Source organism: Melanostigma gelatinosum, assembly GCF_949748355.1.
Source record: "Melanostigma gelatinosum genome assembly, chromosome: 12".
In the NCBI taxonomy this organism is placed as follows: domain Eukaryota; kingdom Metazoa; phylum Chordata; class Actinopteri; order Perciformes; family Zoarcidae; genus Melanostigma; species Melanostigma gelatinosum.
Genome location: NC_136645.1, coordinates 21,430,765 through 21,446,362, shown reverse-complemented (window position 1 = coordinate 21,446,362; position 15,598 = coordinate 21,430,765). Strand labels below are relative to the sequence as shown.

The 15,598-nt window shown below is 47.6% G+C and overlaps 1 protein-coding gene across 1 annotated transcript in view; it reads left to right on the top strand.

Annotated features, from left to right (window-relative positions):
- The window catches only part of inpp5a (inositol polyphosphate-5-phosphatase A), a 138,581-nt gene that overhangs the window by 71,148 nt on the left and 51,835 nt on the right, over window positions 1-15,598 (top strand). The window contains exons 5-6 of the mRNA XM_079280649.1: window positions 8,996-9,059; window positions 10,172-10,275. Coding sequence (XP_079136775.1) covers window positions 8,996-9,059; window positions 10,172-10,275 — 168 coding nt within the window. The remainder of the gene's footprint in view (window positions 1-8,995; window positions 9,060-10,171; window positions 10,276-15,598) is intronic.

Here is a 15,598-nt window from a genome sequence, read left to right as displayed (position 1 = left end):
AAGACATTTATTCAAACCACTCCTCTCTGAAAATGGAAACGAGGTGCTTGTTACTGTATGTATCCAACATTTTTAACAAAGTTATCAAACTCTTCCATCTGGATTATGCTGAACAAGCCAATGCTGTGGTCTAAAGCAAAAAAACAAGCAGCTCTTTTAAAGTCTGAGTCATATCATGTATACGCGTATTCACTTTTCTTTTTCCTTTTTTTTCCCTTTTCGTTGAATGTCATTGCTGTGATGGTTTTATTGCTTTAGACCCCTCTGCCGGGCAGGTTAGAGGAGCGACTGCACGACTGATGAGCATGGCAGGAAATTGGCAGATGGAAGCATCCATTTCACCGCTAATTAGGGGGTCTAGAAGCCCGCCGACTGACAGGGTTCAACTGGGCAATGTAGTGCCTGCCAGCTCCCATCCCGTGCGCTTTATAAAACGCTCTTTAATTCCCCGGCACAATATCATTAACTTTGTAAGTGGATGAACACAATGGACAAGCAATTTAATTAAGTCCTACCATTGAATGTTGGAGGGGAGACTAAATGAAATTAATGCACAATATTTCCCAGGGAGGCAGCCAACCTTGGGAGTGGGTCTGGATTGTTGGCAGGTCAGGCGCTGCCGTGGCTTTGGCCAATTATGCCTTGTTTAGACCCATCCATAATATTTTCCTCAAAAGAAAATAAAATCAGTGGTTTCGAGATCAATCATGAGCGCCTGTCGCTCTGCATTCTGGGAGATTTTAGAATAATGAAGTGGAAGCCCGGAAACGCGGCCTGCAGAGCTGAAATCCAGGTACTGATCCATACAGCAGTGGGGTCACTTGAAATGCATCAATAGATGGATGGATGGGGGTGGGGTTTGGGTTTCTGGGATGGCAATGTCGGCTGGTCGGTTGGTCGCGCCACATCTGAACAACTGTTGGGTGGATTGCCATACAACCTTTGTGCAGACTTTCGTGGTCCCCAGAGGTTGAATCCTGTTGACTTACTTTTTCTATAGCGCCTCTATGAAGTTTATATATATATATATATATATATATATATATATATATATATATATATATATATATATATATATTTTCATGAAATGTCTATCTGCAGTGATATTCTCTTCAGACATTCATGGTCCCCAGAGGCTGAATCCTATGTCAGAATTTGTACTTATTCAGTGAAATATGAAAAGGGATTGGCAGCAAGTTTAATGCAGAAAATCATCGTTCCCAGAAGTTGAACCCATATGTCCTCGGCGATCAAGTCACCAAGTTTGGTGTCGATGGTCCCCAGAAATAGTCTTTTGGTGATCTCTTGGCTTTTAATTTTGCCCCATTCATCATCCTGTCAAAATCATAATTTGTCTAATACTTTCGCTTTATCTTGCCAACTTAATTATCTATTTATATGTCTCTACCGTGACCATTACAGCCTTTGCAGAGCTGCTAGCATTGCAGTAGACTCTTAGTCTTGTTGGTTTTGTACGCATACATTAAAGATGCAAACGCCATCACAACATTTTAGGATAAAGAGCCTCATCCGGCCGTATTTTGATGCTCCAGGTCCGTGTGATCCGCCTTTAGCCATAACACCAGTCAAAATGAGGCTCAGGTGGTCTGGATCTGCTGTTCCTTTTTCAATCCTCCGGGATCAATACTAGACCTGCTTTCCCATGTCAACCAATTTCCTAGCAAGGTTTGCTCACGGGGTCCCTCACGGGGACCGTGGAAGAGCATTAAGGAGAGTAAGCTCAAGTTAAATCTTAATTACTGTGAAATAAATAAGTAAATGTACGTTAACATGTTTCCTATCAGTATATCTTTGAACTGTCCAATTCCTTCCCTCCGTCCCGTCCCCCCCACCTCCAAGACACACACACACACACACACACACACCCACCCCAGAGACAAGGGCTCCTTCAGGACGTGACGGATGGCTCCGGCACTCGGGCCGCTTTCAAATCACAGGAAGTGACAGAGGAAGTTTTAATGAGAGTTTTGTCTGTGTATCCAGTCAGGGCTTCCAAGGCAGCCGATGAATAATAGACACTGTGGCTCAATACTCTGAATACTCAATCAATGGTAGTGGGAGAGGGCCTTGGCAAACACATATGGCAGCACCGGGGTGGGCGGTGGGCTCAGGAGGGGTAGAAAACACTAAGGCTGCTCCATCTGTATCTCCTAGCAGGGGGGAAAAAAAAGAAGCGAGCCGTCTCTATTGACGCGGTGTTTTCCTTTGGATGACAAACAGGCTGTTTGTGCAGTATTGGAGGCTCCCACGAAGGTGCTCTTTATAGCCCCCCAGATCCTGCATGTCAATGGGTCCCTTACTAGGACAGGGAGAGCTGATCCCGAAACAAATACGTGGATTCCTACATTGGCTAGCCGTCGGAGCACATAGTCTGCTCTCTTGTCTGCCGAACCCTTCGCGCTTTGTATTGGAGTATGTTGAGAACGCAGCCGTGTATGAATGCTGGTCCTCAGTGACTAATGAGGATATTATGTAGCTATTAGTCAGAGCTTATGTCTCTGCCTCCTCCTCTAAGCCGCTTTGACATAACATGCGTTCCTGATGTATCGCAATACCGTTCCTTCATGACAGTACATCTGATTGACCTTTCCGATAAGACCGACCGTGTGTGTGTGTGTGTGTGTGTGTGTGTGTGTGTGTGTGTGTGTGTGTGTGTGTGTGTGTGTGTGTGTGTGTGTGTGTGTGTGTGTGTGTGTGTGTGTGTGTGTGTGTGTGTGTGTGTGTGGGTTGGGTGTGCGCGCTGTGGTGGTGTTTCCACGTGCAGGTTTAGGCGGATCACTCTGGATTTGACAGATGAGGGGACTCCAGGGATTTCTGAGCAATGAGATATAAACTGGAAAAACAGCCCATTTTGTCTCTGCTGTCCAAATGGCGAAATGCCACGGGAACCCCCTGAGGAGGTATTTCTCTGAGGTGGCTGCGACACTGAGATAACCCTGATCACGGCACAGGTGCTGCATCACTTTAAGGGCAGTGTGTCGTTAATGGGTATTTCTGTTTTATTACAGACCTGTCTTGTTTTCATAGTTTTGGCCATCCTTCCTGATAATAACGAGGCCGTGTTCATTTCTGAGATCTGGAGAAATGTCAACATGACTTAAATGGAACACGGGCGGTGAAGCGATCAAACAGGTTGTCGACTAATGGATTGAGAAACTACTCAAATCAAAGTGGTTTAGTTAATCCAGGTGTACTTGTGTCTGATCATTTTACTACCAGTGTTCCCAGTAAAATCTTATTGGTATGGGTCGCAATGATGTCCACAGCTACAAAAACAAGACCCCGGGTTCTCGTAAACCATGATTACGCTAAAAGGCAGCATGAGTAGAATTAGTCTGCCCCTCCTCCCCCGTTACTACGAGGGTTACGGTGCTCTCCAGTAGGTCAACCCCGCTTCACTCTCGTTTTGGAACGAACTTTGTCAGCGTGGCGTTTTCGCCTCGCCATATTTGCATGTTTTTTGGCTCTGTGTCCGCCATTTTTGAAGCTTCATCTTGGATGCACGCTTGCGATCCGGTACCCCCGGTCGCTGCGTTTTTATAGAGGTTAACGCCCAGAAACATCTGAAAATCCTACTAATTGGGGTTTTTTGAAGGTTGACAATGCGGTACCAGCACCAGAGATGCTCCACTCAAAAATGAGACAGAATGAGGTCCAACATTGCCCCCCCCCCCCACCAAAAAAAGAAAAGCAAGTAGCATTGAACGACAGGGTTAGTATTCTTCTTCAAAAAACATTTTTTACATTTTGTTGAATTAATGAATTAAATGCTCTGACAAAAAAAGAAAGAATAGTATTGCAGGACTGAAATCATTTAATTCAACTGGAATGTAAAGATTGGAGGGCTGACCTACCTGCCTGTCTACCTGCCTGTCTACCTACCTGCCTGTCTACCAGCCTGTCTGCCTACCTGCCTGTCTACCTACCTGCCTACCTACCTGCCTGCCTACCTGCCTGCCTACTTGCCTGTCTACCTACCTACCTGCCTGTCTACCTGCCTGTCTGCCTCCCTGTCTGTCTACATTCGACACGGTCGACCATGCCATACTCCTAGAAAGACTAAAAATCTGGGTGGGACTCTCTGGCACAGCACTTAACTGGTTTGAATCCTACTTGAAGGGCCAAGAATACTTTGTGTCTGTAGCTGAGTACACATCAGAGCTGACTAAAATGACATGTGGTGTTCCCCAAGGCTCAATACTGGGGCGTCTTCTGTTCAACATCTACATGCTTCCACTAGCTCAGATTATGGAAAACAACAAAGTGTGTTATCATAATTATGCAGACGATACACAAATCTACATAACTATGTCACCAGGGGACTATAATCCCATACAAGGGCTGGGTAACTGCATTGAACAAATCAACAACTGGATGTGCCAGAATTTTCTTCAATTAAACAAAGATAAAACAGAAGTAATTGTTTTTGGTACCAAGGACGAACAATTGAAAATCACCGCTCAGCTTCAGTCACTGATGTTAAAACCCACAAACCAAGCCAGAAATCTAGGTGTAGTTATGGATTCAGACCTCAACCTGAACAGCCATATCAAGACAATTACAAAATCAGCCTACTATCACCTGAAGAATATATCAAGGATTAGAGGACTTATGTCTCAACAGGATTTGGAAAAACTTGTCCACGCATTTATCTTCAGCAGACTGGACTACTGTAACGGTGTGTTTACAGGTCTCTGTAAAAAGTCTGTCAGAAAGCTGCAGCAGATTCAGAACGCTGCAGCTCGAGTCCTCACTAAGACCAGGAGGGTGGATCACATCACTCCAGTTCTGAGGTCTTTGCACTGGCTTCCTGTCCAACAAAGAATTGACTTTAAAATCCTGCTGTTGGTTTACAAAGCACTGAATGGTTTAGGGCCAAAATACATCTCTGATCTGCTGCTACCTTACGAACCATCCCGACCCCTCAGGTCGTCTGGGACCGGTCTACTTTCTGTTCCCAGAGTCAGAACTAAACATGGAGAAGCAGCGTTCAGTTTTTCTGCTCCACATATCTGGAACAAAGTCCCAGAAAGCTGCAGGTCTGCTGAGACCCTCAGCTCATTTAAATCAAGATTGAAGACTTTTCTGTTTGCTGCTGCCTTTAATTGAACCACGTTCAATTCATATATTAATCAATTTCCTGCATTTCTGCATTTTACTACTGCATTTTATTTCTTACACTGTTTCTTTAATTGTTTTTAAATCTCCTTTTCTTTTGCCTTATGTTTTGATGCTTTTAATGGTTTTATGTGAAGCACTTTGAATTACCTTGTTGTTGAAATGTGCTATACAAATAAACTTGCCTTGCCTTACCTGCCTGTCTACCTGCCTGTCTACCTGCCTGTCCTGGTATTCTGCCCGTGCTCTCATTGCTCATCACTGCAGCTGTGAGAAATAACTCTAGCCATGTTCTTTCTTTACCTTCATAATGATTATTTTGGGGGAGTGGCTTTGGAGGGAGGCCTGAAGTTGACACCTTTCTTGCTAGCTTTAGCAACTTTTGGAGCCAGTGCTGCTAGCTGCTTTTATTGAAAACAAGTCGGCAACAATGGGCTTGTATTTTTTGGGTTGGTGATGAATTTTTAAATCTCTTGTTAGTTCCTCAAGATTACCGACCCCGCCTTTAACAATGATTATAAGTATGGATTGGGACAGCAGCACTCCAAAAACACCTCAAACCTCACTGCTGGAGCCTCGGTTAACCAAAAACAGAGTGGCATCCTGAATGAAAACAATCATGTCCGGCACCAGTTAACATGTTTTGAGTAAGCGGCCCCTTGTTACAGGGCTTTCTGAGCGTATCATCTATTTCCCGATTAAGAGCCCTCACGGGCACAGCAGAACATTACCCCTCGCAAGTTGCACAGCGATGACACCCGGAGCGCGTATGTGTCAGCTCTCCCGGGACTGGACCACTCTCCCTCCGCACAGATTGGAGGTGAGACCTTGGAGGAAAAATGATTACTTTTATGTTTGCTTTATGGCTCATTTTTCACATTAAACCGCAGAAAATCCATGCGGAGGTCACAGAATTCCCGCTTCCCCCCGGCGGCCGGAACTCATCTTTGCAGCCCTCGGTATCGATAAAGCATTCAGCGGAGCAAAGTATGCACGGCTATGTACTGCATCGCTCAAGTCTCTTATTTCTTTTTCTTTTTTCTCCATGCAGCCAGTCTATTGGGACTTGTTCAGCCCGTATCTGCTGGCATTTTTGTGGAAATGTCAACTACACACACACAGTCAGGGTGGCCTTATCTGTGAGCGGCGTAGCCAATACGACTCGCGATAAGAGATGGCATTGCCAGAGCGAGTCATAAAACTCGTCTTTTTATGGCGCGGTTATTGTCTTTCTGTCTACAATTATGGTGATTACTCATTTACCCTCACCCCCCCCCCCCCCCCACCGCGGCCCTCACGCTGCACTTAGACTGCATTTTACTAATGGAAGATTAAGTAGCCGCCGTGGCAGCGGGGGTTTATAAATATGTAAAATATACTTTTAATTATTTCAAGTGAATCTGGCAGCTAATCAATAAAGAGGGACGTGACAAACATACGTTTGACGCGGGCCATTGTAAAGCCGCCGGTAAAAGATAAGCACGGCCTGTCAGCGCAGTCCGGCCCTAATGAATATTTTGAGGCTGTCATGTCAGGAGACAAATGGATTAATTGCGCCCGGCTCATATAATAGCTTCTTCATGAAGAGTGCCGCAGAGGAGAGGAGAGCGTGGCCGCCGCTGCCCGGCTCTGAACCCCGGTGTCAAATAAATATTGATCAGGGTGGAGGTGGGGTTAAGTAGATTTTTCGCGATTACACGGAGAGCCACTTAAGCGTCGTCGTTTGTCATTTTATTTGAGAATTGATTCGGGCCGATTAGTTTGGTGTCATATTAATTTAGTATTTTTGTTGGGGACCTGCAGTGGGATTCGGCTTCCCCCACACGAGAGACTGTTGAAGAGGAGGGTTTCATCGTTCACTTCTAAAGTTCTCTGTCGTTGTTTTTCCTGCAGATAACAGCTGTTGAAGATTTCATGAATCAGGGTTCAGGACAGATTTGTGCGTAACTGATGACTATTTTATAATAAAGTTGTTTTTTTCCTATTAATTGATAATTCTGTTTTGAGGAAAAGTCAGAAAATGAAGCCTGTCCTAATTTCCCAGAGGTCAAGGTGAAATCTCTTGCTTTGTTTTTGTTCAATCTGTAATATTTAACAAACATTTCCATTAATCAGTGATGATTTTTTTTTGTCAATTCATTTTCTATCCATCAACAATTAATCAGCTTATTGTGTCCGCAGCAGTACTTTGAATCCTTTTGATCTCCAATAGACTGATGAAACATTTCCTGTTATCTCCATAATTCCCTGTGTGTCATATTTCAAAACAGTCATTTTCACTTGACTGCCCTCTGAAATATTTAGACAAACAGCAGCACCAAGCAAGGGTGGCACCGTTTTGACAAATAGCACCCCCCACCCACCCCACCTCCACTCCCGTGCTGCCCGCTCTCCTATCCATCTCTGTCTCCGGGTCTGTTGTCGGCACTTTAAGGTGAAAGAGAACATAAAGACAAGCGAGCGCGGCGGCTAAGTGTAGGGGGGGGGGGGGGGGGGCTTCCTGGAAGCCGTCCTCTCGCGATGGGAGGCTTGTGACCTTGAGTCCATGCCTCTCGCCCATAGCGGTCCCCGCCGCAGGAGAAGGTCGGGGGAGGGGAGCTCGGGTCACCAGCCGCTGTTCTCATCAATTAAATGTGCGACAGTGTTCTCTCTCTCTCTCTCCCCCCCCCCCTCCGTCGGCTGGACTTACATGTCAAGGAGATGGGCAGGACCTCATGTTTGTGCTTTTGACAAATCAGCAAATGTTTAATCTCAAGATGTGCCGGCGCTCATAAATAATGCAGAGGCCGGGCGGGGGGGGGGGGACCGACCGACCGACGGACGAAGAGAGGCTTCTGGCCTCAATAGAGGAAAACGCAGGAAAAGCCCTTCAGACTAAATCCTCCTCGGTGCCCAGAAGAAGCTTTTCTTCTTCGGGTGTCTCCTCCTTCCTTCTGATCACACCCCTCTAAGCCCGCTCCGCCACTCCTCCTTTCTGTTACTGCACCTGAGTCTCGCCTTCCGGCTTCACCGTGTTCCCTTCATCTCTGTCGCACCCCGGATTTTTGTTGTGTTTTTTATTTGGTCTTTATAGTAAGAGTTTCTCAACACTCTGTATCTCTCTCTCGCTCTGTCTCTGTCTCTCTCACTCTCCTCTCTGTCTCTCTCTCCTCTTTCTCTCTCTGTCTCTCTCTCTCCTCTCTCGCTCTCTCTCTCTGTCTCTGTCTCACTCTCCTCTCTCTGTCTCTGTCTCTGTCTCTCTCTCTCCCTCTCTCTCCTCTTTCTCTCTCTGTTTCTCTCTTCGAGAAAGTAGTGGACTGTGAACCGCATCAAATCCCCCCCCCCCCCCCCCCCCATCTCGCTCCTTCCCACAAGCTTTGATTGGCTCGTCCACCGACTGGGAAAGTTCCCCAATTGTCCGCGGGGGGGAAATTAAGATTTTAAGCCCATTGAAGTCGATGTTCATCTGAATGTGTCCCTTTTGAGAGCTCGAACTGTTGACGCGCCACATCAGAGGAGAATGGAGTCGGGGGGGGGGGGGGGGGGCTACTGTACCGGGAGCACCTGTTGCTGTGTAGTCGACGGTGTGTAGTGTAGAGGCTCTCCCTCCTTACAGACCAGTTTATTCGTCGAGCTTCCTCCCATTAGGGCACTCCTTCACACCAGATATAATGGGATCAATTGGAGCTCTAGAGTGAGTTGGGGTATTTGTTGGGAAACGGTGGAACCCGTCATGTGGAGAAGTGATGATTGTTGATCCTGGACCGGATCCAGATCTGGTAAAGAATTAAATGTGTTGGAAAAAGTGTCATTTATGTAAAAGAAAATGTGTCTCAATCTCACTCCTCCCCCCCCCCCCCCCCTCCTCCTCTCACAGGCTCTCGGAAGCTTCTACTTCATCCACGAGTCTTTGAAAAACATCCACCAGTTTGATTTCAAAGGTGAGTATCCCAACACCCCCCCCCCCCCACACACACACACACACACACACACACCATAAACCGTAAAATGAAATTCCCGTGCCTTCATCCCACCCCTGCACCTCCGAGCACATCACACACAACCATTCGTGGGCCATTCCCGCTTCCATCAAAAACCAGCAGAGCTAAGATTGGCTTTGAGGATAATGGAAAGGGAATGGTGATGCTTATTAATATTGGGATTTAATTCATAAGAGTTCGGGCCCGGCGGTAATGGTGTGCGGCGGGTTATTGGACAGTTACGGCGGTCTCATCAGGCTGCGGTGTCAGAGGGCCCCGGGGTCCGACGGCCACGCTAATTAAAGGAGGGGATATAGATGTGGAGGCGTCCACGCTTCCTATTTGACCCAAGTCAGCATTGGCGCCAGTTGCCCTGCAGTGAAGGACAGGGCGAAGCCCCCCCCCCTCCACACACACACACTTTAAAGATGTGATTTTAAGTCTGAATTTCAGAAACTACTGTGTTGCTTCTTTGTTTTGTTTTGTTGTAGAGCTTTTCTTTTCCCAGCAGGCATTGCGACTTGTGAGTGCAGGAAAAGCACACATGTAGTTGCCGCTGCTATTTCCAAGTGTCAGTTAACCGATAACGGCAAAATGGAACTCAGCCATCACTCATGTCACTGAGCTTTTTGCTCCTGTGACGTGTCATTTTCATACGCTGCTCTTTCTAACACAACTAGAACAAAACTTGATCATACAGTCGTAACATGAGGGAGACAAGAAGAGTTATAAAGTAATAAATAGACATAAATAAATAGATCCCCCCCCCCCCCCTCTCCTCCTCCAGAAGAGATATCAAAGACGTGCATATACATTTTGGGTTTTCACCTCTCACCTCTCTCGCTGAAGACCCATTCACTCCTCGTTCTGACCAGCAGGTGGTGCAGTTGTCTGAGGAAGCCAAAGTGGCTCTGGCATTCTCTGAGCTTTTAATTGAAACAGGAGATTCAGCCTCACACACACGGGGGTCTCCGGCCATGTTTTGTCACAATAAACTGTCTCCCCTTTTTCCTTCCTCCTCCCCCTCCCTCCCTCCCTCCCTCCCCCCTCTCTCTCTCCGTCTCCACTTGAAGCCAAGAAATTCAAGAAGGTCGTGGGGAAGGAGACCTACTCGGAGACTCTAGAGAGCACACCCTCCCTGGAGAAGGAGAAGTTTCCACAGGACTACTTTCCCGAGGTGGGTGACGTGACGGGCAGCACTTGGCTGACTGATGGCGGTGTTGTCGTCCAATGGCAGCTCTCTGCCGGGCCGACGGACGGAGTGAACACAGAGCTCTTTTACATCGCATGCAGGTTTAATAAAGCTGCTGAGTTGAAAAAGTCATCAATCAAGGACACAAACCGATGAATGTAGATTCCTTTTCCCCCCTAAACAAGATTGCAAAAGAAATCATATGAAACACCTGAAGCATTGAAGCTTGTTCTGTTATACGACTTAATAATTTAAACAAAAAGAAAAAGAGATTCTTTCTCCTACTTTTTAAATCATTTTACAAAAAAAGCCATTTCGTTTTCTATGTATCTCTTTTTCGTCCATTTTTTTTTCCTGCTTCGAGGAAACCCATCTGACACATGGCTGATTTGAAGACAAATCAGTCACAAAAATTCTAATCGAGAACCGGGGGAGGGGGGGTCCTCGCTGTGTCCCGTGGAGCAATTCTCCTGCTCACTCCGCCGTGTTCGGGTTTTCTGGTTCCGGTGTGTGTGTGTGTGTGTGTGTGTGTGTGTGTGTGTGTGTGTGTGTGTGTGTGTGTGTGTGTGTGTGTGTGTGTGTGTGTGTGTGTGTGTGTGTGTGTGTGTGTGTGTGTGTGTGTGTGTGTGAGCGAGCGAGCATAGCTGTGCTGATATAGTAATAAAGAGCACGGCCGCCCGTGTGTCATCCCCGCACTCCCCACTCATCTGTCAACCATGCTCCGCCGGTCGCCTCCGCAAATATATGCAAAACAGATGGATACGGCCCCTTCACACACTTCCCCCCCCGATTTCCGCCTCTTTCACACACTTGCCAGGACACCCCACCCTGGGCCGCCCCACACACACACACACACACACACACACACGCATCCAAACATCTTCAGGTTTCCCCACGTTCCCCTTTCGGAGATGATCTAAAACCAATTACACTGATTGAGGCGCAAAAAGCCATTGGAATGATCGCAGCGGAGGCGTTGCTTCTGTGTGTTTTTAGCGGGACGAGCGAAGAAACGCGGCAAACAAACGCGGCGTGAGAGGGATGAGGGGATTGATGTAGAGGGAAAGGAGGTGTAGGTGGGGAGGGGAGGGCAGATGAGAAAAAGTTTTGCCCCGGTGATTTATGCCTCTTCCCCGGGCCAGGATGTGAATCTGGGATGATGCTCCGGAGAGCAGCACTCCAGATAATGTTAGCCCATTTAAAAAGAGCAGATTTGTGTAGTCTATCAGGGTCGCCGAGTATTTTTTCTTTTTTTCTTCTCCTTCCCCTCCCTCTCGCCCTCCTCCGCCGCCCCTCCGTAGTGAGAAATTGGTTGTTATCATAGATCACAGATACTGCTCAAACCTCTTATGAAAGATGAATTAATTTCACTAATGCTTTAATGCAAAGCTCTCATGAGGGAGGCAGACTGGTGATAACCCCTGCCTCGTCCCCGCTTCCTCCGCCTGTGATTTATGCCCTCTTTTAGTAGATGAAACCGCCTAGATTTGCCATCCATCTGCAGCTTTGAGGAATCCTATTACACCGGGGGGGTGGGGGGGGTTGGATCTTGGGCCGAACGGAACGCCACACTCGCACACACTCATAAGAGTCCCGAAACCGATCAGCAAAGCCACAGAGGGCAGGTGTCGTGTTCACGTGCTCATAAAGAGAAACAAAAAAAATGTTTGAAATGCGTCCAGTATGTCACACAGGAAGGTTGGAGAGTGACAACAGACAGCTCAGGTAGCCGACAGGAGACGCGTGTGTGTGTGTGTGTGTGTGTGTGTGTGTGTGTGTGTGTGTGTGTGTGTGTGTGTGTGTGTGTGTGTGTGTGTGTGTGTGTGTGTGTGTGTGTGTGTGTGTGTGTGTGCGTTTGTGTGCGTTTGTTTCTCTGCTTGAGTCTTGCCTTCACGCTCCCCCTCGTTAATAAAGTGTCAGTGAGCGGGCTGCTGGTGACATCATGGTGGGAGGGCTGGCCGTATAAAAGGGGAACCAAATGTCACTTAGTGCATTGGGCGGTGGGAAGCGTGAGGGAGTCGTCGCAAGGTTGGTCCTACCTGCAGAGAAGGGAACTCAACTCAAAAGATCTCAACTTATTTAAACTATCGATTCATCTGCAAATGTATTTCTTCTGTGATCGATCGATGACGATGTCCCAGGACTCAATTTACACTGATGTAAAAGTACACAGAAGCGTGATTCTTAAAGTCACAGTGGAACGGACAGTCAGGCCGGTCTTTGATTGGACTGCTAAAAAGTGGGCGGGTTTAGGAAAACTCATGCTGTCGCTGAATGTTTCAGAATGTTTGATGGATGGATGGATGTCATGATGTTATCGGTTGAAATTGGCTGGTACTTCCTCACATAAGCACACGGCATATTTAGTTTGACAGGAAGAAAAGACGATTGGATTTTAATTCAATTCATTTTTTCTTAATTGTTTGCAAAAAAACCTTTGAACTAGATGTAGATGAATTTTCTGTCAGTCATCCCATCTATTAATTGTTAGCGTCTATTAATAGCTGCAGTACCACGGGTGAAACCTCATGTCAAACCAGTGTGGACATAACATTACTTAACGCTTTAGAAATGTCCATTCTCATTGAACCCGGACCGCCCGCCATGATGGCTTTCTATTCCAGCTTTCAAATGCCTCTCAAACCCAACGTCATAAAACAAAAATATTGGGCCAAATGCCCCTTACATCCACACGTCCTGCTCGGGGCCCTCTTCTGCTCCCACGGCGGTTTGCTTCTGATTTAAGCGACAACCTCTCCGCATGCAAAACATCAGCCACCTCCATAATTTGGCCTTGAGTTACGGCTGTAAGTGAAGGAGAGAGAGAGAGAGACGCAGGGACGTTAATTGAAATGCTGAATAAGAAGGAAGTGGACAAAATCGTCGGCGCATTGCTCCTGAAAGGTCGGCGTGATGGATTCGGCGGCCTGTCGTTTCCCCGTTGTTCCGTCAATCCCCCCCGCCCCGGTTGGGGGTGTTAATATATTTATTTGTTTGGCTTCGATAATACATGCCTCCAAAAGCCATTGCATCATAAGGATTTGTCATTGCCTGATATAAATAAAGTATACGACCCAGACCTTAATGTGCCCTTGCTATTGATTGTTTTACGCAGCCGGTAGGAAGAAAAAAGAAAAGAAAAGAGAGTGAAGGGAACAGGCTGTAGATCAACATCCATATGAGTTTGTGTTTGTTGTTTGGCACCACGAAGCGCGTCCATAAAAGCATTGACTCGTCGTACCCTTTTAGCGCCCTAAGCTCCGATACGGGGCTGCGATTACTTGAAACCCCCCCCCCCCCCCCCCCGCACCACCCACGGGTTTTGATTTAAACACGCAATCCGCGAACGCGACGCTGGTGGCGTCAAGGAGATGAAGTCACTCAAGCTTGCATCACTTGTAAAAACGCCCGTCGTGTTTATCGCCACGCAAGACACCTGTGACACAGATGCGGGGGGGGGGGGGGGGGGGAGAGCTCATAAAGGAGGGGGGGGACGATGTGGAAATGAAAAGCTAAAGCGAAAGGCTTTCCACGCTCATTTATTTATTTTTCCGTACACTGATGGATCAGAGAAATCGTATTGATTTTTACGACTGAAACCTCCAATTTTAAATCCACCATTTTTTTCTCTCTTTCTTTCGTCTTCTCGACGCACTCGACATTCCTGCGTCGTGGTGAGCGGGGACAGAAACGAAGGCTGCTCTCTGTACATGGTGGTGCATCTTTATGCCAACACACACACGCACACATGTGAGGCCCCCCCCCCCCCCCCCCCCCCCCCCCCCCCCCCGGTTGATGGAATAAAGATAAATGTGACTGTCTGCTGGGGCTCAAATCAATCAGCGTTTGTGTGTATTACTTATTACTCACAGTGCATTTCTGTCACGGGGCTTTTGTGTAACCCCCCCCCACACACACACACTCCGCTGCCCTGCACTCTTCTGTCAGATGCCCCCCCCCCCCCCCTCCAAACATCACCCCGTCATAATGTTATTTATGGGGGTCGGACTTTGAGCTGAAATATAAGAAAGGTCAAAGAATCAAATGGGACACGCTGGGCAGGAGGGTGTTTTGCACTGGGACTGTGTGTGTGCGTGTGTGTGTGTGTGTGTGTGTGTGTGTCTGTCACGACTGTGTCACGTCTGACATTTTATCGGAGCGTAATCTTCCATTGGTCACAATTGGGGGGGTTTATTTAGTGGTTCCCAGTGAATCCGATGGTCCTTCCCTCCATCACGTCTATATTTTTGGTCTTATTTCCTGTCTGGCTGTCTCTTTCTCATCGTGTGTGTGTGTGTGTGTGTGTGTGTGTGTGTGTGAGACACACACCCCTGGATGTGACCCGCCATGTCGCTGCCGTTCATCACTGCCACGGGCGGGGACGCCACCGCTGACCTGCGGGAGGTCGGCCAATGTCAGTCCCCGAAGCCTCGCGACCTTTTACCGTTGCCCTTTGACCTTTGCCCCCCCCCCCCCCCCCCCCCCTCACCGACCATCTCGTCCCCCTCTCTGTGCCATCGACTCCTCACAGCCGCCAACCCCCGACATGTGATATGATTACGTGTCATGACTGTGACAGAGCATGGCGAAAAACTGCGCATTGGCTAAAGGTGTGTGTGTGTGTGTGTGTGTGTGTGTGTGTGTGTGTGTGTGTGTGTGTGTGTGTGGGGGTGGGGGGTGGGGTTGGGTGGGTGTGCGTGTGTTGGGTGGGCGGAGGTGATGATGATCTCTCCGCAGGAGATTAAATGGGGCCGGACAGCATCTGTGTCATCATCCCCGCTACCCAACATCAGCCATCAGCTGCGGCGACCAAATCATGATGTCATCGTGTCAGCCAATAGAAAGAGGGAGACAGAGACACTTCTCTTCTTCTACACTTTGATTGATTGCGTGAGATAATCATCTTAACCGCACTCCCATTACAAAATAAAAGCACTTAGATCGGGTGAACGAGACGGTTCCTCCTCACTTACCGATATGTAGATGCTTGTTTCGCTCGACTCGGACGGCCGGTCCGCGTGCTTTTTACCGCGTGTGTTTATAAGCAAGCGATGAAGCAGGGGGTCAATCAGTCATACGTGGAGGAAATGGGGCAATCTGGGGCCGGGTGTCAGGGAAAGTGATGGATTTTAATGCCGCGATTGTAGTTCATGGCTCTTTAAATTAAATCGAGATTAAACGTCTCTGGCTGCAGTCAGAGCTCGTATGGGCACTGAGCAAACCCCCCCCCCATCCCCCAACACCAACTCTTAAATCTCGTCCCCCCTTGTCCTCCCCACTCTTAAGACTTTATTTCCTCAACTTTACA